This window comes from Cinclus cinclus, chromosome 22 (genome assembly GCF_963662255.1).
Source record: "Cinclus cinclus chromosome 22, bCinCin1.1, whole genome shotgun sequence".
NCBI classification, from domain to species: domain Eukaryota; kingdom Metazoa; phylum Chordata; class Aves; order Passeriformes; family Cinclidae; genus Cinclus; species Cinclus cinclus.
This window is the reverse complement of record NC_085067.1, coordinates 2,601,160-2,628,444: the sequence shown is the minus strand read 5'-3', so window position 1 is coordinate 2,628,444 and position 27,285 is coordinate 2,601,160. Positions and strand designations below refer to the sequence as shown.

General features: G+C 41.7%; 2 protein-coding genes across 8 annotated transcripts; one reads left to right on the top strand and one right to left on the bottom strand.

Annotated features, from left to right (window-relative positions):
• The first annotated feature begins 1,080 nt into the window (after nucleotides 1–1,080).
• On the top strand, nucleotides 1,081–16,017 carry RPS6KB1 (ribosomal protein S6 kinase B1). 7 transcript variants are annotated; one of them, XM_062507228.1, is made up of 15 exons: nucleotides 1,081–1,230; nucleotides 4,392–4,441; nucleotides 5,044–5,164; nucleotides 5,500–5,568; nucleotides 5,998–6,145; nucleotides 6,774–6,831; nucleotides 7,156–7,256; nucleotides 8,126–8,216; nucleotides 8,414–8,504; nucleotides 8,836–8,943; nucleotides 9,234–9,296; nucleotides 10,021–10,098; nucleotides 11,422–11,529; nucleotides 12,067–12,179; nucleotides 12,679–16,017. In XM_062507228.1, the coding sequence occupies exons 1-15, from the start codon at nucleotides 1,159–1,161 to the stop codon at nucleotides 12,914–12,916; spliced, it is 1,509 nt and encodes a 502-aa protein (XP_062363212.1). In that variant the 5' UTR covers nucleotides 1,081–1,158; the 3' UTR covers nucleotides 12,917–16,017. The 7 variants fall into 7 exon arrangements, 5 of the variants coding, with proteins under 5 accessions (XP_062363212.1, XP_062363213.1, XP_062363215.1 ...); XM_062507230.1 differs by lacking the exon at nucleotides 1,081–1,230 and adding an exon at nucleotides 1,287–4,198; XM_062507229.1 differs by lacking the exon at nucleotides 5,500–5,568.
• Nucleotides 16,018–17,624: 1,607 nt separating this feature from the next.
• On the bottom strand, nucleotides 17,625–25,780 carry RNFT1 (ring finger protein, transmembrane 1). The gene is made up of 9 exons (XM_062507233.1): nucleotides 25,738–25,780; nucleotides 23,678–24,078; nucleotides 23,278–23,354; nucleotides 22,604–22,704; nucleotides 21,828–21,981; nucleotides 20,027–20,185; nucleotides 19,190–19,255; nucleotides 18,764–18,865; nucleotides 17,625–18,585 (listed from the first exon to the last, which is right to left on the bottom strand). The coding sequence occupies exons 1-9, from the start codon at nucleotides 25,740–25,742 to the stop codon at nucleotides 18,451–18,453; spliced, it is 1,200 nt and encodes a 399-aa protein (XP_062363217.1). The 5' UTR covers nucleotides 25,743–25,780; the 3' UTR covers nucleotides 17,625–18,450.
• Between the last annotated feature and the right edge of the window lie 1,505 nt (nucleotides 25,781–27,285).

Below are 27,285 nucleotides of genomic sequence, written 5' to 3'. Positions count from 1 at the left end.
CACTTTTGCTTGGTAAAACAGATAGAAACAAGTAGTTATAACTCGAGTTGCAAGACTAGGATGCAAAATTGGAAATTTCAAGCCAGTTCAAAAACGGAGCTATTTTCCAGCTGTGAACTGAACTAGGCCTGATGCCAGAGCCTGCTGAGGTGACAAAAGGAGAATTCCCTGGAGAATTCCCCTTGTTTCCACCACATAGAGCAAAGTGTTTGATGCCATCCTGGTACATGTTTTGACATTCTTCCCCACTCAGCATTGACAGCAGCTCTGCTTTCTCACTTTTCTGTTCTTTCACAGAAACAAGGTCATTTTATTTTAAACTCTCTTGGTTATTCTGGGCTGCTGTTCCTCATTCCCATCGCATCCCGGCTGTGCCGCAGCACTCCTGTACCAGCCCGGCTGCGATCGCTGCCCGTGCCTGGAACGAGCTCTGCCACTCCCGGGCCCGATTCCAGCGCTGCCGCCGGCCCGCCTTGGGCCGAGCCGGGTGTCGCTAGGACACCGAGAAGCTCCTCACGCAAGAAATAAATAAATATGTGAATTACTGTCAGCAAAGGCTCACGTCCTAAGGGTATGATACCGACCCTCCCACGTCCGATTCTCTCTGCGGTGAGCCCCATTCGGGTCCCCGCGGCCACAGAACCCCCCCTCAGGGCCGCTCTCCCCCTCAGGGAACACCGCCATGTTCCCGGCGCTGCCTGCCCTCACTGCGGAGCCCCGTCCCCGAGCCTTTCTCCTCAGCAGCCCGTGCGGGGATGCCGATCTCGGTCCGGGTCCCGGTTCCGCCCCTCAGGGCTCACCTCATCCCCACCTTCCCCGCGCCGGCTCCGGCCGCGCCTTCGAACCGCGCGCCTCGCGCACGCGCAGAGCGCGCTCCGGGCAGCGGCCGTGGCGCTCCCGCCCGCGCGGCTTCACCGCGGCCTGTGCGCAGGCGCCGCGCCGGCACCGGGGGGCGGGCGCGCGGCCCGCTCACCGCGCAGGCTCGGCGGGGCCGGGACGCGCGCTGCGCGTGCGCGGCGGGCGCGGGTGGGGCGGGGGCGCAGGCGCGCTGCGGCCGCGCAGCCGGTAATGGCGGCCGCGGCGGCGCTGCGGGGCGCGGGCCCATGAGGCGTCGCAGGCCCCGGGCACCCGGCGGAGCCAGCGAGGGGCGGCGGCGCCATGGCGGGAGTGTTCGATATCGACCTGGACCAGCCCGAGGACGCGGGCTCAGACGAGGAGCTGGAGGAGGGGGTGAGAGCGGCGGCCGGGCCGGGGAGAGAGCGGGGGAGGCCGCGGGGCCTGAGGGAGGGGAGGGCGCGGGAGGCGCCGCGGGGCCGGGCGGGTCCGCGCTGAGGCGGCGGCGGGAGCGCGGCGAGTTCGCCGCTGTAGCCGGGCAGAGCCCGAGCCGCCCGCGCTGCCCCGCTGCGTCCGCACCCGGAGCGGGCTGGGGCTGGGGGCAGCGCCGGAGCTCTTCACCGCGGAACTTCGGCGTTGGGATCCCGGCACAAGCGCCGCAGCGCGGTGATTTTTTGGTTATTATTTACTGTCACACGGCCGAACGTCAGGGCAGAAATGCCGATCTTTCTGGAGCCGTGTAAAGTCGCTGCTCTCGCGCCAAAATTAAAAGAAGAGGTTTAAAACGCTGCGCTAGGCGGGTCAGCGGCTGTTTGCATCTCGTGATTTCGTGAGCAGCGCACTTGATAATGTGTAGTTTGCAGCTCGTGATGTTCGTCTAGATCTTGTCAAAGCTCTGTTTTTTTTTTTTTTTGTATCATCTCTGTTTGTTTTTCCAGATTTTCTGTTGCTTTTTGATATTGTTTTGAATATTAACTCTTCGCTGTTACTCAAACTGCCACTGTATTTATTTTCTGCTCTTTAAATGCTAATGACAGTCTTGGAGCCTTTGAGATCACGGAATCGTGGAATGATTTGGGTTGAAATGGATCTTAAAGATCATCTCAAGCCATGAGCAGGCAGGGTTACCTTCCACTGTCCCAGGTTGCTCCAAGCCCTGTCCTTGGACACTTCCAAGGGATGGGGCAACCGCAGCTTCTCTGGGCACCCCTTGCCACGGTCTCCCCACCCTCCCAGGGCAGAATTTCCCCCCAGTATCTAATCTATATATCTGTTCTTGTAAAAAGTCCCGTCCGTGTTTGGTGTAGATTCTCCTCCAGGTACTTCCCTTCAGGAGATAAGCAGATATTCTGTTACCCACACTCCGACACTCCATGTAACCTGTAGAGACATTATTTTACAGCTGAAGGCTTCTCAACCTGCAGGAAAAGCTTTGTCTGTCACCTCAATAATCAATACAACACTTGGCTTTGGAAAACCTCTCTTGCATCACGCTGTTAATGCTGCCAAGAACAGGTTCTGAGCAAGGTGGCGAGAAAGTTGAGTTTGTTCTCTTGTGTTCCTGTAATTCAGTCTCAGGGAACAATCAAACCATTGTGGATTTTAAACCCTTGCCATGACTGACGTTTTTATGGAGGTTGGTTGGTCTCAGGTGCCTTTTGGCAAACAGGTAAAGGAGGGTGAGAATGGGCTTGTGATTAAAACAACCCAACAGCAGGAATTGTAAGAGCAAGGAAGGAGGGGAACATCGGGAGTGTCTAAGGGGAACAACATTCCAGTGGAAGTTATCTCCACAGGGTGTATGTCCTGCAAGGATGCAGCCAGAGCAGTGGACATCAAGGAATAAGCAGGGGGGACACACTGGGCTGTGTTGTCAAATTTCTGGTATTGGTCCCTGGTATCTCCCAGAAGCTCTTGAGTCCAGGAGGAGCCGAGATGTCTCAGTTGTGGGTTTGAGTAGGCACAGCCATCCTGGAAAATCTGAAGCATTGTTTACAAGGAGTTTCTTCCAAAGCCATGTGATCGCTTGCACTAATTATTATGGTGAAAAAAGCTTCAGCCTTAATTTAGGTATATTTGTAATAAATTAAACAATGTATGGACTGAAGGGCTGGTGGCTTCCCAGTGCCTTTCTTGGTGTTGTGAAAAGAGTAGAAACCCTGAAAAAAAACCAGAATGGTATCTGAAGTGAATTTTGGTTAAATTAATACTGAGAATGCAAACCAAAGTTCACAGGAGCAAGAGCAGCACAAGTAAACTTTGCCAGAACCATTGGGTAACAGGAGGAGTTGCTCTGGGAACTGAGGGGTGTTTATTCTCTGGGTTGAATTTTTTAAAATTCATTTGTTGGCATCTAAGAGTTGGGGTCAAGGGCAGCTTTAGTGGCCTTTATTGTGAAACATGTCAATAAGCTGGATTTCTCTAATAAATGTCACCATGAGGACAGGAGCTGGCAGCTCTCTGAGCTGGAAACAAACCTGATCTTTTAGACTCCTTAATTGCCTGTGGTGTTAGTAGGTGGATCCAAAAGTTAAATTCCCCTTTCGATCACCAAAATAAACCAGCCTTTGTAAACTTTAACTTTGAAATGGTCTGGAAACTGTTGAAAGTTTGAGTTTTCTTTGGATAGTGTTTTCACTTGGGTAATATTTTAAAATGCACTCCTTGGCCTGGGCTGACTTTTGCAGATCTCAGTAGGTTTTCTTTTTCTTCTGCTTCTCTGAATTTCACGGGTCACTCAATATATTTATATTCAGCCTGTAAGTTCCAGGCTGTTTACCACCAACTCACAGTTGTTATTTTGTGTCCATATTCTTAAAAATAACAACGTGGCAGTAAAGTCTGAAGCCCACTAGCTTGCCCATGACTTTCTATTTGTCTTAATTCCAGCTGTCTGCTGCCTTTGCATTTCTTTTGCCACACACAGCCACAGTTAGAGGAAAGGGATCAGGTTAAAAATTCTTTGAGGAAAATATCTCTTCAGAATTAAACCACACTGCTTAATGGTGATTGGTTCTGATGCTGAAGTGCAGGAACTCCTTCACTCCTGATTACTGGTCACAAAATGTGTTTATCATCAGAGTAAAGCTGAATTCTTGCATCACAACTGGGATTTGACTAAACCAATATAAAATAATGAAACCTTCTCAGTAGATTGTTTTTTCGAGTGCAGAAGAGTCCCTGGTCATCTGTTCACATAATCTTTATTATTGGTCTAATTTGCATAGTACTCCAATAGGACTCGAAAATTTCTGTGTAAAAGGAATTTTAAAGAAAATTGCAGTACCTTAACATTTTTCAGGTTCTCTCGGGGGTGTGAAATTGTGCCTCTGATATTCAAGTGATTGAGTAACAATGCAGCCAGGTAAGTGGTTCCCTGTGTCACTGCTTGAGATCAAGCAAATCTTCATCTTCTGATAATTTTTTATTCCTGACCTATTTAATTATATAGAGGTTTAGTATTTTCAAACTTAGAAAGTTGTAAACCACATCAATGCACTTATTTTTAATGCTTACATTTTTCTAATTCATCTTTCTTCTACACTTTTCATCCCCAGGGTCAATTAAGTGAGAGCATGGACCATGGAGGAGTTGGGCAATATGACCTGTAAGTTGCTGCTAGAAAATATTCTGTATCATTCATGCTAACCACTTATAACTTCTAATTTTGTTACATTGTTAAGATAAATAGAAAATTTTGTCATTCTGATTCCATTTTGAGTCGTTTTTAGATGTTTCACTATTTCCTTACATTAAAATTTGTCAATTGTATCTTGGAATAAAATAATAATAATAATAAAAAGAATTCTGGTGAAAGCTGCTGTTTGTCTTTTGATCCTTGTTTCTCCTAACAAATCCCTTGCCTTTGAATAATATTTGTAATATGAATATAATCATATAAAGAAGTAATCTGAGTCAGTTTGAGATTTTCATCTTCTAAACTTAATTCTGATGTAATGCAGAGGTGTATTGTGCATTAAATTGAAGGGGTTTGAAGGAAATCTTGATACTGTAAATCCCCAAAATATGCAGGTAACCTTGTCAGTGGAAGTTGCAGCTTTGCAAATAATAAACAAAAATTCCTAATGCTGGGAGCTCTCCAGCTCTCGCAGGCTGTCACTATTAGGTCAGACACACACTTCCAGGGAGGCAATGTTTTCATTTGCTCAGTACCAGGTAGACTCACAGCCTTGTTCTGCTTTTCTGCAGTGGGATGGAACATTGTGAAAAATTTGAGATTTCAGAGACCAGTGTGAACAGAGGTCCTGAGAAGATCCGCCCGGAGTGCTTTGAGTTGCTGCGTGTGCTGGGCAAAGGCGGCTATGGCAAGGTCAGGAACCCTCCAGCACTGAATCCTGCACACCCTCCCTGCTCCCTTGCTTTGCTCTGATTTCCCCCTCTTTGAAAAGTCCATTCTGCCTGAGGTAGAGTGGGGTAGAACCAACCCCAGCTGCCAGGCTTGGCACCGAGGTCCCTGGCAGAGCCTCGCCCGCTGGAAGCAGCAGGGAATGTCCCAAACTCGTTCTGCGTTCAATCTCTGCCTCTTGCTTGTACTTTGTGGGTGATCTCCTCTCTGTGTCTCTCTCTCTTGCACAATTTGCTCTGTAGCTTGTGGCAGTTAATGCAGCTGAAATGTGTGATTGCCATTGTGTTGGTGTTCTTTAGGTGTTTCAAGTACGAAAAGTAACCGGAGCAAACACCGGGAAAATATTTGCCATGAAAGTTCTTAAAAAGGTAACCTGAATTTCACTGCTCTCTGAATCTAAAAAAAAAAAAAGTAAATCTATCCCTTCACTTACCTTTTAAATTCACCTAATGATTTAATATACCTTAAAATAAGTTCTAGGATATATGCAGTTTTTACTCAGATACAGTTGGAATTAAAATTGCACTTCAGATTTTTCTGTCTGGGTAGTTCTCAGCAGCTCATTTAAATAGCTCGGGAAGTCCTTTCCAACCTAAATTATTGTGTGATTCTGTGACATAAAGACATACATTTCTGCAAGAAACCTTTTATGTAGGTGTTGTGGTGAAATGTTTTTTTCTAATGCTGTTGTTAACTCATATGTAGCACTGTAGTTTAATAAACTCAGAATTGAGCTCAGTGTGAAAGCCTTGCCTTGTTTAGCATGTTCTGTGCTCACATATCCCTGTTTTTTGCAGGCAATGATTGTAAGGAATGCCAAGGATACAGCTCACACGAAAGCAGAGAGGAATATACTGGAGGAAGTGAAACATCCCTTCATTGTAGACTTAATTTATGCCTTTCAGACTGGTGGAAAACTCTACCTCATCCTTGAGTATCTCAGTGGTCAGTATATGACATTCTTTTACCTCCTTCTTGGGGTCTTACACAATCAAGAATTTGGGCTTCTTACCCTACAAGTAAAAGACCAATTAATGATGGCTTGTTGTCATAAACTGAAACAGGTTTGTATCAAAAAAAATCCATAGAAGAACATGAATAAACTTTCTAATTCCATACAAGAAGGAGGAATGAAACATCAAATAATTGTTTTTCATAACACTACAGGAGAGAAGGGGTTTTAAGACTTACCCTGCCTCTAGATTTGTCATTTTTGTGTGTTCTCTGCAATCCTACAGAGCTACCTGAGGGTTTAGTCCTTGCAGGTTCTTTTTGACATGAGAAAGTGTTATCTTTATTTCATGGTTAGGGAAACAGACACAGATTAGAAGCAATTTTTTCAAGCTGTAACAAAAAAGCAGGGACAGAAGTGCTCTTGGTTTTTAAATACTGATTTCTTCAGGTTGCTGAAATCCAGAGGGTAACAGAATAGTGGCTCAGTCATTTTTCTGTGAAACAGCCTTTTGTACAGCATGCAAAAATACCTGTTGCTTACAGTTTTCCTAGAAAATAGACTTTTGACTGACTTAAAATGATACTTTATTTGAGTACCATCTATTTTTTCTCATGACAGGAGGAGAACTATTTATGCAGTTAGAGAGAGAAGGGATATTTATGGAAGACACAGCTTGGTAAGTGAAGCTATTTTTGTAAATTAATAGTTTGGGTTTTTTTCCAAGTGCTTAAACTATATTTAACTACTCATTCATTTTAGAGTGTAGTTAAAGAGCAGTTCAGAGGGTCTGGGGAGGGTGTACATGTCCTGCATTCACCAGTTCTGAGCTGTCCTCACCAGTTTGTGCTGGTGCAACTCCAGTCTTACAACAGAGGAGGGTCCACTGCTGGCTGCTCAGTGAGGCTCTGTCCATAGGGCTCACAGTTTGGGGGTTGAAAACTGAAAGACTTGCTTAAGATGCTCTGCATGATTGAATATGTCTGGTTTTGTTCCCTTTCAGCTTCTACTTGGCAGAAATCTCAATGGCACTGGGGCACTTGCATCAAAAAGGAATCATCTACCGGGATCTGAAGCCAGAAAATATCATGCTTAATCATCAAGGTAGAACTCTAGTCATGAGTCAAGCCAGTCCTTTGAAAACAATTCTCCCAAAGGTCACAACACCTCAGTTTTAGGTGAATCTCCTTAGGGCAGTGGCAGGGTTGTTACCACTCCTGGGATAAGTGAAGAGCTGCCAGAGCTCACTGCACTCAGACACAGCTTCCTTGGTTTAATAGGCCACAGCAAGCTCAAGTTCCATGGACCCAGGCTTGCTTTGAGTGGTTGATTTCTGCACCTCTGGGTTTTATTTCTTTTGCTGGATCACTGTGAAGTAGAACCTGTGATATTTTAGTCAGTGGGGATGACTGAGGGTAGGAAAGGCAGTTTGGGTAGGATGCCAGATCATCTGTGGCTGAAATGACTTAGCCAGGAGCTGAGACTTCCCACTGAGAGCAGTTTCAGTTCCTGATTGCACTGTTCCAGTGACTGTGACACTGATCAGTCTGGCAATCTGTACCACCCAGAATTCTCATGTTTTCTTAAACAACTTATTTACTTAGTCTGAGTCTTCGTACTGAATTATTCAGAGTGCTTTACAGTTTGTTGAAGATCATTCTGTGAATTTTGAAGCAGGCAGTAAAATTCAGTAACCTACTTTTTTAGCTAATGATGCTGTACAGTCTTTATGTTTAAATACATTTGTCTGTATTTGAATAAGTTTTGGTAGTTTGTCAAGTGGCAGCACTTGGTTTTCTCTGTCAGTGTGATTACCTTGTTCTATTTTATGGCTGCAATACTTTGTCAGACCATATGTGGAAGTAATTCAGAGTAATTACATATCCGTGTTAGAAACTCCTAATTTTTCTCAATGTTACTTCTACAAATGGCAGAATTCTGACAAGTCTTAAATTTGATCTATTTAATTTCAGGTCATGTAAAACTGACTGACTTCGGGTTATGTAAAGAATCCATTCATGATGGAACAGTCACACACACATTCTGTGGAACAATTGAATACATGTGAGCTGCATGATGAAATACAAAAGTATTGCTATGCTCTGGGGGTAATGGCTGTGTTTTGCCTTTTTTAACTGGTGGTTCATGTGTTCAGTCACTTAGGACAACTTGATAAATGGGGTTTTGTTTGAAAACTAGCAGCCACAATTAATACTAAGCTCATTAAAACACTTTCATATTTTTGATTTTTCTGCTTATAGGGCCCCTGAAATCTTGATGAGGAGTGGGCATAACCGTGCTGTGGACTGGTGGAGTTTGGGGGCATTAATGTATGACATGCTGACTGGAGCAGTAGGTGCACAGTTATAATTGCATGTATTTCCCTTTGTAGCTTTTCTGCTTCCCTGTACCCTAACTCAACTGCATGTATAAAGAAATATATTGTACATATATATATATATATATATATATATACACACACACTGCAAATAAGAAAGAACCAAAATACAACTCTCAAGTTTGACTAGAGACATGAGTTGCTTTTATCCAAACAGTGCCTATTTGCAGTGCTTTATAAATTACTATTTTACCTGCTTTATAAATGACTGAAGTGAGTTCTCTATACACAAATTAAAGTTCTGAACAAGTCCTGTTTTTCCTCCTGTTTCAATCCTGTTTCCAGCCTCCTTTCACTGGGGAGAACAGAAAGAAAACAATTGACAAGATTCTCAAGTGTAAACTCAACTTGCCTCCCTACCTCACACAAGAAGCCAGAGATCTGCTTAAAAAGGTAGAATTTTAATGACTGTCAGTACTCCACATGTATGTAGAAAATAAAAATATAATGATACCACTGTGGCTGTTCAGTTCAAGCTTGGTTTATTACTGATGAAGTCACTTTTTTGCTGAGTGGTACAGAAAGTGATTTCCCTTGAAAATACAACTGTTTTCAACTGAATGCAGATTTTTCTGGTTGTTCTTTATTCATTCTACACCACTGAAGTGATGATTCATGGCAAAACTAGTCTGGTTATAACAGCATACCTAATTCTGCTTTTTTGTTTGTTATTTCTCATCAAGCTGCTAAAAAGAAATGCTGCCTCACGTCTGGGAGCTGGTCCTGGAGATGCTGGAGAAGTTCAGGTAACTTGAACTTAACTTGAGACTTCTTAAATTACCTCATTGAAAATAAAACAGCTACCTCAGGGAAGGAGAGTGTCTGTCTTGAGGGGTAATGAACACAAAGGCAGCTACATGTGAGAGCTCATCAAAACCTGAAGTCTTGAAAACTTAACAAAAGCAGCTGTCTACCTGTATGATACTTTGAGATTTGGAAAATAATTTCTATTCTTTAGCTCTGTCTTGCAGATCTTTTCTAGTCGTTGCACAGTGGTAATTGTGCAGCCCTGGAAGGGTGAGGATATTCTAGAAATCTGATCAAAAACTTGCCAACCTTGTATTAGTGCAGCTCCTTGAAGGGCAAAGTGTGGCATTCCAGCTTGACTTTGTTTTTGTGGTGATATTGATAAGTATTAGAGAGTCCTCCATATTTCACAGTTCTGATAATTTGTATTAATGCAGTGTTTTGTCATGGTCCAACTTCTGAAGTGGAGAATGCAGAGGTATTTTGCATTTAAACTGGCATTTCTAACACTTCCAAGGGTACTGTCTGACTTGGAGGTATGATCTCAATTCTCAGCTCTTCCAGCTACTCCGAGGTAGTGCTGCAGAATATTCTACACTAAACCAAATGTGGTTTTGGAAAGGAACGCCCCAGAGAAAGGGTGTGGACAGAAGATGTTAATGGTGAAACTCTGGGCTTTGTGCCCTGGAGGCAGGTGCTGACTGTGCTGTTGTGCCCCTGCAGGCTCACGCCTTCTTCAGACACATCAACTGGGATGAGCTGCTGGCACGCAAGGTGGAACCTCCTTTTAAACCCTTATTGGTATGTACTGGGAATACTGGGAGAGAGATATTCCTTGTGTGCCTCTAGCAAAGCTCTTAATAAAACTTAGAAACGTTCACTTTACAAACTGGAGTGCCACTGATTCCTGGTACTTGAGTTCTAGCAGCTCAGGGCACAGATTCACTCTCAATTAAAGCTGGCAGATCTGATCTAGCACCTGATCTGCTTCAGTCTGAATTCCTCCTGCTTCTGACCCATAGGTTAAACAGATCTGCAAGTGCAGTTCACTCTGAGATCAGCTTCTAAACCCTCTACAGTAAGTCAGTACTTAGTTTCAACTAGATAGAGTTGCTAAGCAAAAGTAAATGGAATCACTTAATTAAGCACTTTGTGTTTGCTTATTAATCTTTACAATGCATCTTGTGCATTATAAGCAGTAGTTAGTTACCTCAAACCAGTGATGTGATGAACAAGTTTTAGTATTTTTATTATTCTTCCCTCTGGGAACAATCAGTTCCAGCAGCTGTGGGTATTGCCACCTCTGTAATTCCCAGCTACTAAAATTCTCACTTAAAACTGGCTTAAGCATCACTAATGTCAAGCATTCTACAGCATGGGGACTCCAGACCTTTTTCCCCTCACCCTTTGGAATGAGATTCAGAAAGACACAAGACTGGTATTTCCAAATACTTATCTGAAAGTGGTTTTGGGTTTTTCTGTTAGTAGCAATTTTATGGAAGTTTCGTGTATAAACCAGATGGTTTTTCAGCTTGTGCTTCCATGGTTACATGGAGGCTTGCACAAATGAGTACCTGCTGCCTTTCCAGTGACACATGGGAATAAAGAAGGGATTTTGGAATTACTGTTGTTCTTTGAGCAAATGAAACAATATTTCTCATAATCACTCATTCCAAAGTTGTCCTCTGTCCCTCAGACTATAAATGCTTCTGTATCTGCAAAAATGGGACAAAACTATCTGGAGAGGCCTCCAAAAACTAAATAGTTGCAACTGTTCTATACTGGTTGTGGCAAGGGCTAAACTTGCAAGAAACTGGCATTGTATTTCTAAAAGTTTTTGTTTGTAATTTGAGAATTACTTTTTTTAAGGCATCTTTTTAATTTGTGTTCCTTTTTGATCCATAATTTTTGCCCCTCCTCCTTGCCTTTATTTCTCAGTGTCAGTGCCCATAGTGACCTCCCACTGGCAGCGACAGGATTCCGACACCACTCCAGGGTTTTCCTCCAGCAGAGCTCTGCCAAAAACCCATGGAATGAACTCCATCCAGAGGCTGCACTGCTCACCGCTGAGCCATTTGGTTGATATCTGTAATATAAACCCTTAATCATTTTGTTTTTGCAAAGCAATCTGAAGAGGATGTGAGCCAGTTTGATTCAAAGTTTACACGTCAGACACCTGTTGATAGCCCAGATGACTCAACTCTCAGTGAAAGTGCCAACCAGGTCTTTCTGGTGAGTGAGCCAGGGACAAGTGAGGAGTGCCTGTGGAAAGGGAGGTTTGCTGCTGAAAATGGGGGAATTTCAGCTAAATTCACTCTGTGGACTCCCTAACACCTTGAAGCAAACTCTCATAACTAAACCCAAATCCTGTAACAGGTTTGCAATGTTTAAAGGCTTTGAAAAAATACTTTGGTTATTGCTGACGTTTTCTTTATGCAGCAGCCAGCAAACAGTGCTGCCCTTGTGGAATGTCAGCATTCTGACTGGGAGTTGCACTGTGAACCCTGCACACAGCATGGCCAGTCTGTAGAGCAAAATGAATTAAATGGAGTGTGCCTGTGGGAATCTGTGATCTCAGGAGAAATAGCTGGGGTGTGGCAACTCCCTCAAGTCCCACTGTTTGCTTCAAGGAGTGAGTAAGGGTTCATCTGTCTACATTGACTCTTCTTTTTCTAATTTTCCTACAATAGTCACGTTTTCCTAAGTGCACAAGTGATCCTGAATGCAGACCTTGCCTGTGAGTTGCAGTGCCTCTTTCCTGTTTTGCAGGGTTTCACGTATGTGGCTCCATCTGTACTTGAAAGCGTAAAAGAGAAATTTTCTTTTGAACCAAAAATTCGATCACCTCGCAGATTCATAGGTAGCCCTAGGACACCAGTCAGGTACTTAATGTTTTTTTGTTTTTTTTTTTCTTTTTTTCTTTTTTGGAATTTTGACAAGAAGTTGAAGCACTAGAAATAAAAAGCAGCCTTGTTTCTGAGTAAGCCCAGTGCTTCCATTAGAAGTGATTCTATGTTCTGATGTTATTAAAGACAAATATGTGGTGTTGGGTAGCACATGAGGTTTTCTAATTTGTTTTCAGTGCTGATCCAGCCTCAGAGTGGTGACCTTGATACAGTTAAAATTGTTTCAGAACATCCTAAGCACTACAGAATTGTGTTAGTACAGAAAAACCCTTCTGCAATCACCTTGAAATGAGAGAATTTTACAAGAAACTGTGGTAGAAGCCAGACAGGGAAATTTCTCAAACTCCTGGAAGTGGAAGGAAGAATTAGAATTGCTTCTCCATAGGCACTGGAGTGCAGTTTCCTGCAGAGTAAGGGATGTACCTTGGTGCTGTGTATGTCTCCATCTCTGATTTTTGTATTTCTTGTTTTAAAGCCCTGTCAAGTTTTCCCCTGGGGAATTCTGGGCAAGAGGTGCTTCTGCCAGCGCATCCAACCCCCAGCCACCTGTGGAATACCCGATGGAGACCAGTGGAATAGAACAAATGGATGTGACAGTCTGTGGAGAGGCTTCAGCACCACTTCCAATCCGGCAACCAAACTCTGGGCCCTACAAAAAACAGGCTTTTCCCATGATTTCCAAACGACCGGAGCACTTGCGCATGAATCTATGACAACACCATTTCTGTAAGCCTTGGGAGGTGGAAAACCAAGAACGGACATGAGCCCCCTTGAAGTTGAAGTTGGAGGGCTTGTTTGGTTTACTTTTAAAAAGTGACAATATCAAAGAATCGGTCATTGCACGGAGAGACTTGGAAAGCAAAGAAAAATGGATTTTTTTTTTCCTGTCAATCAATGGTGCATAAAAAAAAAAGAAACAAAAAAACTTTAGCAAATGGTATTGCAGAACTCTAGGCACATCATCTTACTGATTCCAGTGACATCTTCTCACCTTATCAAGGATCTTTCAGCTTGAGAGCTCGAAACTGACAGTATTAAGGGGCAGGATGTTGCTTCAGAATCACTGGTGTAGTCTGAATGTGTCGAGGAGGGTTGGCCCTTTCACTAGGCAGAGTTTGGAATGCCTGCAGGCTTGCAGCTGAGGGGTAATTAGCATGCAAGCTTCTGTTAAAGCAGTTTCCTACAATGGGGTGGAATCAAAGAGGAAAGCTAAACTTAATTGGTGTTTCACATTCAAAACATAATGAGTTTTTTTATATATATATATATAAATATATTTTTCAGATAGATTTTTTGATTCAGCTCATTATGGAAAGTATCCCAAAATGAAAAAGGCAAACTTAATTGGTTGCTGTGAAGAAAGTTCAAGGCTCTAGTTCTGATTCTCCTCCTCATGAACCAACCAATCAATAAATGAATCACTCACTGACCAGCCTGGCAGTGTGGGGTGGGGGAGAACTGTTTCCCTGCTTCCCCAGCTAAAATCCCTGTTTGTTCCTGCAAAGACAAATGGATCTAATCAAACAGCAGTGCTGCTATGTTCTAGGCTTAACTGGAAGCCATGGGCTCACACACGTCCTGCTTATTTCATGCCTGTCCTCAGCAGACATTTCACTGGGAAACATCACTTTTGTACACGCTGGTCCTCAGCTGGGCAGCTCAGATTCTTACCCACAGAGAGAGCAACAGTGAGCAGAACACAAGGTCAGTAGAAATCTCTAGGAAGTACCACAGGCAACACAGACAAATCCTCCAGAGTATAAGGTAATAAATATTTTTGTAACCAGTGGGTAAGAATTTGAGGGGTTTTTTAATTATTATTATTAATAATGAAATTTTGCTTATGGTAGTTCCCTGCCATTATACATTTCTAAATTTATCAACATTTTTTTTCTATGCTGGGGCAATAAATTTGCTGATTGTATGAGAAAAGTGTTCAATGGCCTTTCAGTGAATGTCTTCCACAGTGGGTCAGAACTTTAGCAAAACTTTAATTTAGCAAACACGTTCTTAAGGACACTATTTATGTTTTTAAAACTGTCACGATCTGTACAACTGACTTACAGGTACAAAGAATAAAATAAAGGTAAAACTTTACCTTACTTTAAATACTTCCTGCCTTAAAGAGAAAGCATTTCCATGAACATAGCTGGTGAAAGGGTTAATATCTGCAGAGCTTTACCCTAGAGTTAGAGTGTGGATGGTGTGTGCGTGTGTGTGGAGATGATCATGCAGCTGCATACAACTCCTGTCACTTTTTGCCTGCCACACGTTGCATTATCTTTTAGTCAAACTGTGCAAAGTCTACTTCTGGTGTTTCACAACAGTAGGGATTTTTTTATTCTAGATTCTGCTTACTCTGTGGATACTGAATCTTTTTGAGCCATAGGATCCAAGCCATAAAACTCTCTGTGAGCATTGAATCCGATCCCAGTGCTCTTTGCTAAAATTAGCAAGGCACAGAAGGATTCAGCGATACCTTGATGCTAGCAAAGAACCAACACAAAAACATGGTTACGACTGAGAAAAATTTGGTGGTTTTTTTTTTTCTTTTACTTCCTGATAAGTCTTTTGTTGAAAAAAAAAATATATATATATTTCTTTTAAGTTTTAGTAGGAAAATCAAGTTACCTTACAGTGACAAACTGGAAGATTGCCATTGTTCAGTTGGTGACGTGACCACGGGTGATTTGGTGGAACCAAAATCCAGGTGCTCAGGAGTGTTTGCACTGGGCCCGTCTGCAAACACACAGCACCTGGACTTTGCTAACATTAACTGAGCATAAAGGAACTTGGTTAAAAATAATAACAACAAGAAGTTCTAGAGGCAGATCTCTCTTGGTCCTAGTTACAGCTAACAGTTGCTTTTTGCTTGGCTGGATAGACTTGTCCAGTGGAATTGGTTTAATGGCTGGCAAGAATGGCAAGAGTTGTTTGTCTGAGTTCACTATCAATTGCAAACCCAAGCCATGGGTTTTCCAAGGAAATTCCATGTACTGTCAATGTTTCAGCCCGCAGATTGTAAAATGAATTCCCTACCATAACTGTGAAACTTTCAGAGTGTGACTCAGACAGCAAGCACACACTATGCAATATGGTTTATCCTGTATTTATTTGTAAAAATATCAGACATAGATCCTCTATATATATATATATATATAAAATAGTGTCAAAATTACTAGTTGTGAACTAAGGGGAGTGGAGTTCTAGCTCCTGTCTGGCTATTTCAGATAAGTGCAGAATGCATTGAATATTGGAGAGCTTAACAAGTGCTTTCTTTTGTTCATTTAAAAATGTCTTAAATTTTTCATTAGAGTATAGAATCTTATTTTTTTTATTTTGTACAAGCTGCGCTTTTTTAATTATAATCACTGAAAAATTCACTATAATTTGATTTTATAGGATTTTTGTAGCATTACAAAAATATAGTAAAACTGAGGTTAATACCTGTTGTGGCTAACCATATAAAAGTATTAAATCTTAAACTTGAACAAAAGTCATATTTTTTTTTACTAGATGTTAAATAGGGAAATACTTTGTTCTGCAGGTCACTACCAGAAAAGGTTTCTAGGTCAGCTGTTTTACCAGCAGTTTTTCTTTTTCCCATTTGATGCAGAAACTATTCTGGTATAAGATATTCAGAATTCCATAATTTTTCTCTGTGGGAGTGATGCATACGTTTGACGCCATTCGTGTACTAAATTGTAATTTTGGGAATGCTGGAATAATTCCTACCAAGACTGTCTTAATTGTGCCATCTGACATTTGAATGTCATCCTGGTATTAGCTCATAATAAAAGATAAAAATCAACGACTCAATTGTTCTTTTGAATATCCTTTTTTTTTTTTTTTTGGCCCTGCTGTTTAAAAGCTGGACTCCTGGAGAACATTGAATATTTGAGTTCATTCTTAAGTGTACAGTTGAAGTTTATTCTGGGTCTGTTCTCTTTTCAGTATTGACTCCCAGCCTGCTCTCAGTGTTAATCAAAAAGTGCATCAAACATTGAGGAGGCTGTTCTGGTTTTAGGGCAGATGGTTGGGGTTTGGTTGGTTTATTTAAATTCTCTCTCTACAGCAGGCTCGTTGCTGTTTCATTTTCCCAGTTCAGAGGGAAATCCTTTATCTAAAGGATAAATAATTAAGAACATGGCAAATTGAATATTTTTCCTGCAGATCCTTGTGTGCAGGTCCCATAAATGAACTTCTCCAGTTGTTCTCTTCTGGACTAAATCCATCTGTAGCTGTCTGCAGGAACACCCTTGAGCTGCCTTAGCAGAAACAAAGGTAATCACAGTCCTGGCTTTCATCTCTCACTTTACTGCAACTAAATATCCTCAAGAGCTAAATAAGGTGGATGTGAATAGCAACTAAATGCAAATTTAAACATATGTTAATCCAAATGACCTATTTGATTTTATTTTAGGAAGGAGGTAGGCCCCAAGTATAACAGGAAATGTAAATCATTGTCTTTCCTGAGAGCTCTGATGGGAAATGGAGGAGGAATTTCCTCAGAACTTAAAGACCCAAGAGAGGTTCCTTCTGGTACTTTCTGGTTCTTGGGCTTTTAGAAAGTGGCTGGTGATTGTCATTTGTCACCTTGTGTGTCCCTGCAGACTCAGCTGCTGGTGTCTGTGTGTTCATGGATCAGGGAGGATGGCACTCCTGGATGTCAGGTACTCACTTTTTCCCTCTCTGTAACTAAGATGAGAATGACTCGTTTAATTTTTGAAGTGTAAATCTAAACCAGTTAACCAAAATCTCTTTTTTACTCTTTTTTTTTTTTTAATACAACATGTTTGTTAATATTACTGGGTTTGGATAGAAAAATCAACAGGAAGACAGAAAGAAGAGAAATTGTTCTCTGATCCCTGCTTTTGACCACCTCCACACTTACCCAGTTGTTACTACAGTGTTGTAGACAAAGACCAAAGGATCAGGCTGGATTTAAAGCACTAATGCTTTGTTGTGCTCCATAAAATCATCTTGGTGAGCTTTACAGGCCACATATAATGATATTTCTTACCTTGAATCTTCCATCTCAATAGATTTTTAGTCTGATACTGGATTCTGCCCTTGGAGCTGTACTTTTAGGGTATTCAAGTAAGTGTTTCACTTTTTAATTGTTATTCCTAAATTTACAAGTTCTCTAAATGTCTTCAGGCAAGGCAAGCTCAAGTTAATGGTAACTAAATGTAACTTTCCTGTAACAGAATCATTTGAGTGATGTTTTCAGTCTTACCTGAACAGCAAGGTGAAAGAAAGAAAACCAGTGAAGAACCTGAGGTTACACAGAAGTAAGTGCTACAAATAACATAAAACTAATGAGTAAATTGTAACATTTAAAGGGTTTTTGTTTTCTTCAACAAGAAAAATATACCTGGCAGTGAGCAGTTAATGTGCTTACATATGAGTTAATACCAAAACAATAGGAAATCTTTCTTTATTCAACATGCACCAACCAAATAGATTCAAATACATTTATTCTCTACGATTTTTATGCAAACTACAAATTGCAAATAGAGTATAAAATATTCTCCCCTCTAAGAAAATCTGGCTCCTGTTATGACAAAAATATAGTATTAAAGATTTCTTTTTAAAATACCAGCTTTATAAAATGCTAAGTAAAAACCTAGTATCAGTGGTTGGTTTAAAGCCAAAAGATTAAGCCAAGGACCCATTAGAAGCCTACAAGAACCTAAAAGGGAACTGTCTTATTCTTGTGCTTATCTACAGGTGCAGTGAGAAACAGTTGCTGTTCCAGGTGCATTAATAAGCTCATTTCTCTCATTTACTGGGCAAGCATTAAAGATCTTTAATGCCAAGAGTGACAAGCAGCTCTTAATTCTCACTGCAGTCCAGAGTATAAAATTTGCTCATAATCTTAATAAAATCAGTAGGTTGACCTTTTGGCTTGAGTCATGTTAGAAGGATAAATACAGTTTAGTACAGTCTGGAACCCTATTCAACTTTTAAAATAAAATGTTGAATTAAGAAGTAATGCAGCACATTTCAAGGATTTGACTGTTTCCTATGAGAATCACAAGAGAAGCAATGCTGGCTTTTCATTCTGAAAACTACAGTTTTCTCTACTTAAAAAAGGTCAAGTTGCCATTTTCTGCACTGTTTTAAATACATGGTGTCTGGAATTTGGAAACTCCTTCCTTGTGCCACCTACAGTTGAATCTGCAGTAAACTGAAAAACCTTAGTGTGAACAAACATACTGGAACCCAAGTTGTTTGACAAGCTTTAGAAAATCTGGAGATGCATAGATGTGGCTCCATCCTTCCACTTGTTAACATGGTCTGAAATAACAGTTCTGCAGAGTGGACAGGTTTTTTCTCTATTAAACCATAAAGAGATGCATTCTTCACAAAATGTGTGCTGGAATGAAAAGAATGACAACTTAGAGCTTCTAAGCTCTTCCATTTATATTTTTTGTACAGTCTGATTTCTAAAAATAATCATCAAACATACACTCATCTAATTTTATGTTGTGTTGTGTAACAGTAGCTTGAAATATTCTTTAATTAAAAAAAAAAATTGGGATTATGTGTATTACCTGACAGATCAGCAGAATAGGCTTCTGAAATTCAGCTTGGCAAATGGAACAAATATCATCAGATTCAGAGCACTGTCTCTTGCTGGCTGGCACCCCATAGTGCTGTAAAACAAAGGATTTGCAGCAAATATTAAAGCAGAAGCAGGACAAAAAAGATTATTTCACATCCTTTTATCTGAAGGGATGTGCAGACTTTTTTTTTTTTTTTTTTTTTTTTTGGTGGGTGATTTTGTTGTTGTTCAGGTGACAACACTATCACTCAGTCAAGAAACTCAGTGAAATGGGAGAATGAGAATACAGGGGTCAATTTAAAAATGTGCTTGTTCATTGCTAAACCAATAAAAAGGAATAGGAATGTGGAATTTCTTGAAGGATTTTCATGTAAATTAGGGTTATGGTTTTGTCAGAAGAGAATTCAGTACTCACTGGGCGTGTAAAAAATATCCGTAAGACCTGCCTGAAGTTTCTCCATTGTCCAAAAAAGCTCAAAAGCTGAAATGGGAAAGAAAACTTGAATTATGCTTAGTATTTTTTCACTGTGAACTAAAATGCTCCCAAGCTTTTGATTCCAACACTCACTGCTGCTTGCATGTTAGAAGCCACATAAGCACAGCAATAGTTCACACTTGACCCTATTTTATATGTTTGAAATGTAACCAGATGAAGAATTTAGGCTGAAGTTTTTTCCTAGTGGGGGGGGTCTGGTTTTTAAGAGTGTTGAGGTTCTGAAATGAAGCACTGGAGTACAAATATTTCAGCATTATTATTATACTTGCAATGGTCTTTAGTCCTGGAATTAAGGTACCAGAGCATGAAGAAGTGTTGGTCATGTTTAAAGCCAAAGTGGTTACATTTGGGGCTGATGAGCTCTTTGGAGAAGCAGAGAGCCAGCAGGAAAATGTTTAACTTGTTTAGCATTACACAGGATACTCCAGCAGAGAAAATTTAGTTTCCTGGAAAATGGTGACTCTTTTAACTGTTAATTTTATTTTTATCTTTGCAAGTTTTGTCTGATGTGATGGGACCTGTGGCAGCTGTGTCCTTTGCTTTTCAATCCCAGTCCACTGCTAGATAATGAGAATTTTGAGTCATGAGACAGTTTTCCTGGAAGGCTGCATCAGTAAAACTGAAGCAACTGGGCAGTGATTTCAGAAGGGAACTTCCAGAAATGTGTTGTGTCTGTGACTCTCCAGTGATCATTCCTGCAGAACAATCACTTGAAAACTTGATATAAAACTTGAGAAGAGTATAAAGCTTGCATACCTTGAGGATGAGGTAGAGAAGGCCCAGCAGAATGCCAAGGGTCCATCCCAGTGCAGTGTCCAGCTCCCCATGGGCCATGAGGTGACGGAACCAAACTGGTATGGGGACAAACATACGGTAATACTGGCAGAGTTCTTCTAACAGCATGTACCAGTAGCCCTAAGCAAGACATGCAAAGGAATAGCTCAAGATTTAAAACTCCAAGGATTTGCAAAATACACAGAAAAGATGCATTGTTATTCTTTGGGGTAGCTTCTTCTCGTAATGAAACACTTAAATGTGAAGCACAGGAAAAAAAAAAGATCAGAGGATGAGTTCACCACAAGTGTGCAAGTAACAGGAGCAGAATTGACTGTTGGAAAATCAAATTATAGGTTGAATTGGGATGGCTTGGCAGATGCCTACCTATTTAACAAGGCAGTCAGACTTAATTTCATAAGCATTAAAAAAAGTAAAAGTTACATGAAAAAGGAGAATAACACAGATTTGGTCACACAGATCAGCTTGTCATGAGCCACAGTCGTGTCCCGCACTCGGAGTTAAAAAGTGAGAATAAGGCACATTCTTTTAATAACATACAATTAATAATAACTTACAAACTCTTTTCCTGTAAATGGTTATGTGTCTGTCTAAAAAACTTGTTTATTATCCTCTGATAATCAACTTCTTTAAGGATGGGGTGATTTAAAAACTGGGGGGGCCGGAGAGAAGCAAAAGGGGAACTGGACTCAACAGGTAACCAGAGTTCAGTAACACCCAAAAAATTAATGAATAACGAAACACAAGTGTCCTGTACAGAACACTGTGTGTCTACATGTAAATTCATAAATAATTAGCTTAACTTTTAAGGAAATAAAATAAGTTTTTCTTAAAACTGTATTTATAACTCTCTCTCTAATGTACACTGGATGATGCCACAATTTGCCACTATTGACCAGATTCCTTCTTTAATTTGGCCATAGTTGGTATAATGGAATTTGTAATAACTGTTTTGCATGTTATATCACTAGCTGTAGAAAAAAAATAGAGATCTTGATTATAAGTCAGTATTTAAAGATGCCAGTTGTACCTCAGAACTACTTGTTCTGGTACATTATAAGAGATAAAAATGTCCCAAAACATCCTGTTCAAATGTTACCACATCAAATTGTACTTGCTAATTTATTTCTTCTGAACCAGCACTAATAATTGGAATTTTAAGATAAAATGTAATTGGTTTTGCCTGCCTCACCTCAGGAAGCAGATAAAAATAAATATACCACTAGTGAGTGTAAGCTTCTGAGAAAATTATTAAACTTCACTCATTTGAGAAATTAAGCTATGAATCAAATTCCTTGATCTGACACAAATATTCCTTAGGTTTATGACCAACAAAGAAAATTCTGGATTATTTTTGAAGGGACAGAAAAAAACAGCATGTGCAGATCTTAAAATCTTGACAGTTCTTGCTGAGCATGTGCAAAATTTGCTGTGCTCCAGCTGCTCCAGGCCAACTGCCCATTACACATTCCTACAGAGCAGAAAAGAAAAGGTTTGTTTCAACCCCCCACTTGGAGACAGAAATAAACCCATTTATCCAGTGATATAATACAAGCAATTGTTTCTGATGAAACTGAAAACCTTTTTCAGCACCAAGCAGAGAAGAACATGAAATCCACAGGGTTTTCTTGCCCAGGGTGTAGTGGTGGATTATATACAGACATTTAATTAAAAGATTTTTCTCTGGGTAGAATTTAATAATTAGTTACTTTTACCATAAGAGAATCTTCACAAGGATCAAAACTACAGCTTGTTTCCTTACCTTGGATTTAAAGGACATGATAAAAGAAGGCATCAGGAGAATAAAGCACTTCAAGCCCATGAAGAGGAATTTCAGAATAAAGTCTGTGACTCCCACAATCCAAAGCACTTCCCAAAAGTTCCTAAAATCCACAGTGGGGCTTAAGAAGATTAAGCTACAAAAAGAAGTATCAGAAGTTACTGGAGCACCCTATTTAGAGGAAACTGTAACCTGAAATTATCACAGCAGGTTTAATTAAAAAAGGAAACCTGGTTTACACCAAGGGAGAACATCTGCTAAGAAAATGAACTGCTCTTTGTAAATGGATCACTGAGGATCTCTGACACCTTTTCCATCTTGGAACCTTCTCTGCTCTATCTTCATCACAGCCCCCATCTTCCAGAGCTCAGTTTGCTGTCTCAGTTTGGCATTTAGCCTTTGATTTCCAGCCAAGGCTGCAGCTACAGAATGGTCGGGGGGGGGGGAAAATCAAATGGAGTCATGAACTCCACAGAGCCCCAGGATGCCACATTTGGTATTCCCAAGGGTCAGAGCTGGGAATCAAAGCCAGGAATGTTCTCTGTGGTACAGTAGTGCCATTAAATGGAGAATGGAGTCTAGAAAATACCAACATACTGTTTTTAAGGACAGCACCTGTTAAATTTGGCAGAAGGGGAGGAATGGAGATTAAAGTGAAAGAGAAACCAATGCCACAATTGAAGAAAAAACAGCAGATTAAGTGTCCCCAGTTAATGTCCGAGTCCTTTATGGTGAGGTGGAGCTGTTTCTCTCCTTACCTGTGATACAGGGACTGAGAGTGGAAGGTGTAATACAGGAGGAGAGATGATCCACTTAGGTAGAGTAGTAACCAAGTGCACTGCAACTTGGAGCACCGTTCCTGCAAGGGGATTGTAAAGACACTGCAGTCCTTGCCTCAGAATCACTGCTGAAAGCCATCCCAAACACCAGGTCTATTGCCCCTGAGCAGTTACCACCAGAGGACTTTATCTTAAGGGGTTTAGTCCCCATAAAATAGGAGAACTCAATGGAAAGGTAAAGCAGTGATTTTAGTATTTTCAACCTGCCAATTTCTAAGTGTACCAAGTTTTTTTTAAAGACAACTAAAACCCTGCCTACTCTGCAGAAAGAACAGGTTTCCCTTTGGGAGTGAACACAGAGCTGAAAATTTAAACTGTCAACTGCTATTTCATCCCATAAATATAGTTAAGAAGTTAATTCATAATTTACAAAAAAAGTGATTTCAATAGTCAAAGTCAAGAGGGGAATTTTTCAAACCTTGTTATCTGAGAAGCTCCCCTGTACAGAAGCATTAAGACTTTACTTCCATCTCGATACCTAATATTATTAAGTAAATAAAACACCAACTCTATTCACACTTCTTTCGAAAACTGATTAACTTGTTTAAGTCTTGATTAACTTAAATAATTTTGTTGCATAGGGTGATACTTACTCTGAGAAAAACCTGATTTACTATGCTTTTGTTTGCATATGCATAAGTTGTTAGCAGCCCAATTCCAAGAGAAATGCCTATTAGGAAAATAGGTTCAGTTATAAACATGAAAAGGAAAAAAAAAAAATCACTGAACTGGGTTAAAAAGCAGCCACTTCTAATATGTCTTTATAATTAGAATTAACAGCCCAGACTCTCAAGCCAGGATAATTAAGCACATTGTACATATGCCAGCAAAGGAAACAGAAGCCACTGAAATGTAGTTTAGTAAATCTCTCTTTCTGATAATAAAGCAAATAAAAATAAAGCTAAAAATAAATTGAATTACATTTCAGGCACGGTTATTAGAATACTTCTCGGTAGGGGGAGGGGAGGAGGGTGTGATTTTGTTGTACTGTACCCGTTAGGTGCTGCATGAGGAGTTTGACACACAGGATCAGGAGGTAGGGCAGGCTCTTGTGCAGCCACTGCAGGAGGTACCGCAGCTCCGACAGCGAGCTGCCTCCCTGCTCCTCCGGGTCCGGAGCGGCATCCTCGGGCCCTCCGGCCTCCCCATGGGCGTGCCCACGGCAGCGGCTCTGGGAGCCCGGCCTGGAGGCCCGGGAGGTCGCGTTTTCCCTGGATTCCCCCGAGCTGGAGCTCAGCTGGATGCGCACATCGCCGCTGCTGGGGTGGCAGGAGCTCTGTCCCGACAGCCTGGGCTCGGAGGAGTCATCGCCGCTGCCCTGGATGCTGTGCAGGGGGGCACGGTCAGCTTGCATGGCGTGGTTTGTTCCTGGAGTTTTTTCTGATTTGTGTCTCCTGGAGTGGGATATAAACAGGAACAGTTCGAGAAAGAGATAAAAAGTTCAGCAACATTAAAACCTAACAGGTTGTAGTGAGTGATTGCATGAAGGCAGGATTCTCTGAGATCCTGCCTGAGTTTGTTCACACCCCGTCTCCACAGCACAACCTCCTGTGTCCCATATTAAAATGATTTCCCTCCCTCCATATGCAGATTTCCCAGCCTTCAGTGACCTGGCTGCCTTAGGAACAGCTAAAAGTGCGAATCAGAACAGCAAAAGCTGCTGGACAGGAGACCAGACCAGGAGAGATCTTGTAAGTGCTGCATAATTTCACCAAAACAGCAACAGCAGTGGGCCAGAAAAGGAGCAAACACTGATGGGAAGGAAACAGGGAGTATATTTCCATGCATCCATTAATTGGTGAGCACTGGTTCAGACATGTCCAGTAAAAAAGCCAGTGCATGCTCAAAACTGAGAGCCATTATGAGATTAATGAGATTATCCTGTCTGGGGAAGGGAGCAGAACCAGGTTAGGCCATTTTCTAAGAAGCATTTAAAAGAGTGAAAAATGAAACGCAGCCAAATGAGGCCTGATTTATCTTTCCTTTGGCATCTTTTGGTTGTCTTCTGGGCAGTTTTTCACTTCGCACTGAGACTTTACTCGGATCAAATAGGGTTAAATCAACTTCTTTGGACTGGTGTGACATCAGAGTAATGATTTTGGAGAATGCCTGGAATTGACACAATACTTGTCACTATGGAGTAATATTGAAACACTGAGAATTTTAACATAATCCTACTGTTCAAACACAGATTCCCCTTTGAAATTATTTTTTTCACAGCTAGGTTCACTGGGGATACAAAAACAAAGCAAATTTGGTTTTCCATAGTGAGAAGTTCTGGATGCTTTTACACAAACCTCAAATTTTTTAGCCTTTATAAAGAAGGTAACATTAAAGACTAGAACCACTTTAACACATGAATATGAGAACTTAGTAATATTTACAAAAGCTGCTCCTACTACTACTACTACTACTGTTTTTTTTTTTTTTGTCGGCCAAAGATGACATCATACTTCAAAACAACCAAAATTCTCGTTCTGTATTTTTTTTTTTTTTTTTGCAGACGAATAAAACCGATGAAGTGGGGATGGAACTGACTTGCTTGAACAGCGTTACTGAGACGGGAAGGAGTAAGAAAGGCACCTCATTTGCACTGCAGTTGCTGTTTTGGGGCCGCGTTCTGCAAGAACTGACAGCTCGGTGTTTAAAGAGCCGGAGCTGAAGAATCGCAGCTTCCCCTGGCACTGCGCCGAGCAAACTTTCAAATCACCGAGTTATTAAATGGGATTTCAGAGGCTACTCCCACACGCACCCAGATTTTATTCTTCCCCCCCCCCCCCCCCCCTCAAATATTAGCCAAAATAATACTCTTGAGAAAGGCCCCTTCGAACATTGCCCGTCTCTCCCGGGGCCGCTGCTGCCCCCGAGACCCCCGGGAGGGTTTGAACGTCAGGAGGGTCCGTCCCGGGACCCCCTCGGTTGGGTTTGCACCGCCGGGAAACCCGCAACGAGAAGGAAAGGGTGACCCCGGAGCCGCGTCCCCGTGTCCCCATGGCTGCCCCGCGCTGTGAGGGGCGCTGAGGGCGGCCCCTTTCCCGCTCCCTCCCCGGTACCTCATGGGGCGCCCGGCGCCTCCCGCCCGCCGCCCGCCGCCATCGCCGGGGCCCAGGGGGTGGGAGAGGGAGCGGCGGGGGGAGGAAGAGGAGGAGCCGTGAGGGGAGGAGGAGGAGGAAGAGGAGCGAGAAGGAGGAAGGCTCTGAGCTGGGCGTTGCTCTGGCAACATCGCGGCCTTCGCCCCGCCATGGCCCGTGAGGGCCGGGGGGGGGGTGGCGGGCGTGCCTCCCCTCAGCCACAACCCCGCCAAAACCAGAGGGGAGATTCCCTGTTGCTTTTTATTGAAGGGCTCAATTAAAATTAATCTGAGAAGGCAATAATAAGGAAGGAAATGAAGGGATATATATTTAAAAATGTAGGTGTACTGCGGTATCGTTACTTGTCGGTGGCGATTAAGGGAGTCCTGCTGTCTGGAAATTGGCTTTGCCTCCCAGGAAACCTGAGGAAAGCGCTGCCCTAGTTAATGCTGCTGTAGCTCTTGGGAGAGGCTTGGAATGAAATAGATACAGGTTTTTCTTTTGAAATATGCTCTTGAATAAATTAGTTTGCGTCCAGAAATGGCATCTGTTTTTCCTGGCTCAGATATTTTTCTAGAAGTGTTTAGGTATGCAGCTCACATGGAAAGCGGGGCTAATATCTGAGCAGATTTGAAAATCGGTGCTGTGTTGTTTTGGGTTAGAACACAAATGCTGGTTTAATTCCAAAGTTTGAATACAGCAATGCTGTGGGGTCAGTAAGCCCTGGAGAGGAAAAGGATGGGCCCTTAGATGTAGGTCTTATGAAGTGAAAAAGTAAGTGTTTGGAAGAGTTAAGTGGCCTGATGTTCACTGACACCATCTAACAACAAACCTCTCTTATTTTCAAGGAAGTAGCTGAAAACACTGGCTGCATCTCTGTGTCTCTTGGAGGTAGGTTTTGAGGAGGCAATTTGGTCTAGTTTTATGATGTTTTTGGGAACTGTGCCTAGAATTTCCTGACTGGAAAGTTCAGGTCACTTATTCTCTGCGTTTTGCTTGGGCTGTTGTTGAGGGGTTGGAAGAAACCTGGGCTGGTTATTACAGATACACTTAAGTATTAAACATACCCACAGGTCTCCTGTTCCTATAAGCCCTCTGAACTCAGAAAATCTTTCTCATTTGTGTAATTTGTCTGTCTAATTAGCCCAATACTACTCAGTAGCAGCACCAATGCAGATTTCAGATCCCTCGCAGGAGGCACTCAAAGAATTTCATGGCCACGTCCCCATCATTTCAAGGATAACACAAACCTGTTGTGTTTAGTTTCTGCTGTGCCATATTGTTCATTCTCCCACTCTTTGCTCAGTCAGTCACTCGCATAGTGTTTGGATTATGAAGGACAATGTGAAAAAAAAAATCTTAATTTGCTTCTCAAATCAGGGAAAGCAATTATAAATCTTTTATTTTTAAATAGTGTTTTATGATTGGAAATTATGCATGCCTTCTGTACATTGCTTGGAAGGGTATAAATATAAAAGATTTGTTCAGCTGTTTCTTTTTTGTAATTATAAAACGCATTAAAGTACAAAT

Coding starts and splice junctions, on each gene's coding strand:
- RPS6KB1 (XM_062507228.1), top strand. CDS start 1,159: ATGGCGGGAGTGTTCGATATCGACCTGGACCAGCCCGAGGACGCGGGC. Junction 11,530..12,066: donor GTGCCAACCAGGTCTTTCTG/GTGAGTGAGCCA, acceptor CCTGTTTTGCAG/GGTTTCACGTATGTGGCTCC. Junction 12,180..12,678: donor AGCCCTAGGACACCAGTCAG/GTACTTAATGTT, acceptor CTTGTTTTAAAG/CCCTGTCAAGTTTTCCCCTG.
- RNFT1 (XM_062507233.1), bottom strand. Junction 23,355..23,677: donor CCTCATGCAGCACCTAACGG/GTACAGTACAAC, acceptor TTTTCCTAATAG/GCATTTCTCTTGGAATTGGG. Junction 18,866..19,189: donor GGATATTTTTTACACGCCCA/GTGAGTACTGAA, acceptor TTTGTTTTACAG/CACTATGGGGTGCCAGCCAG.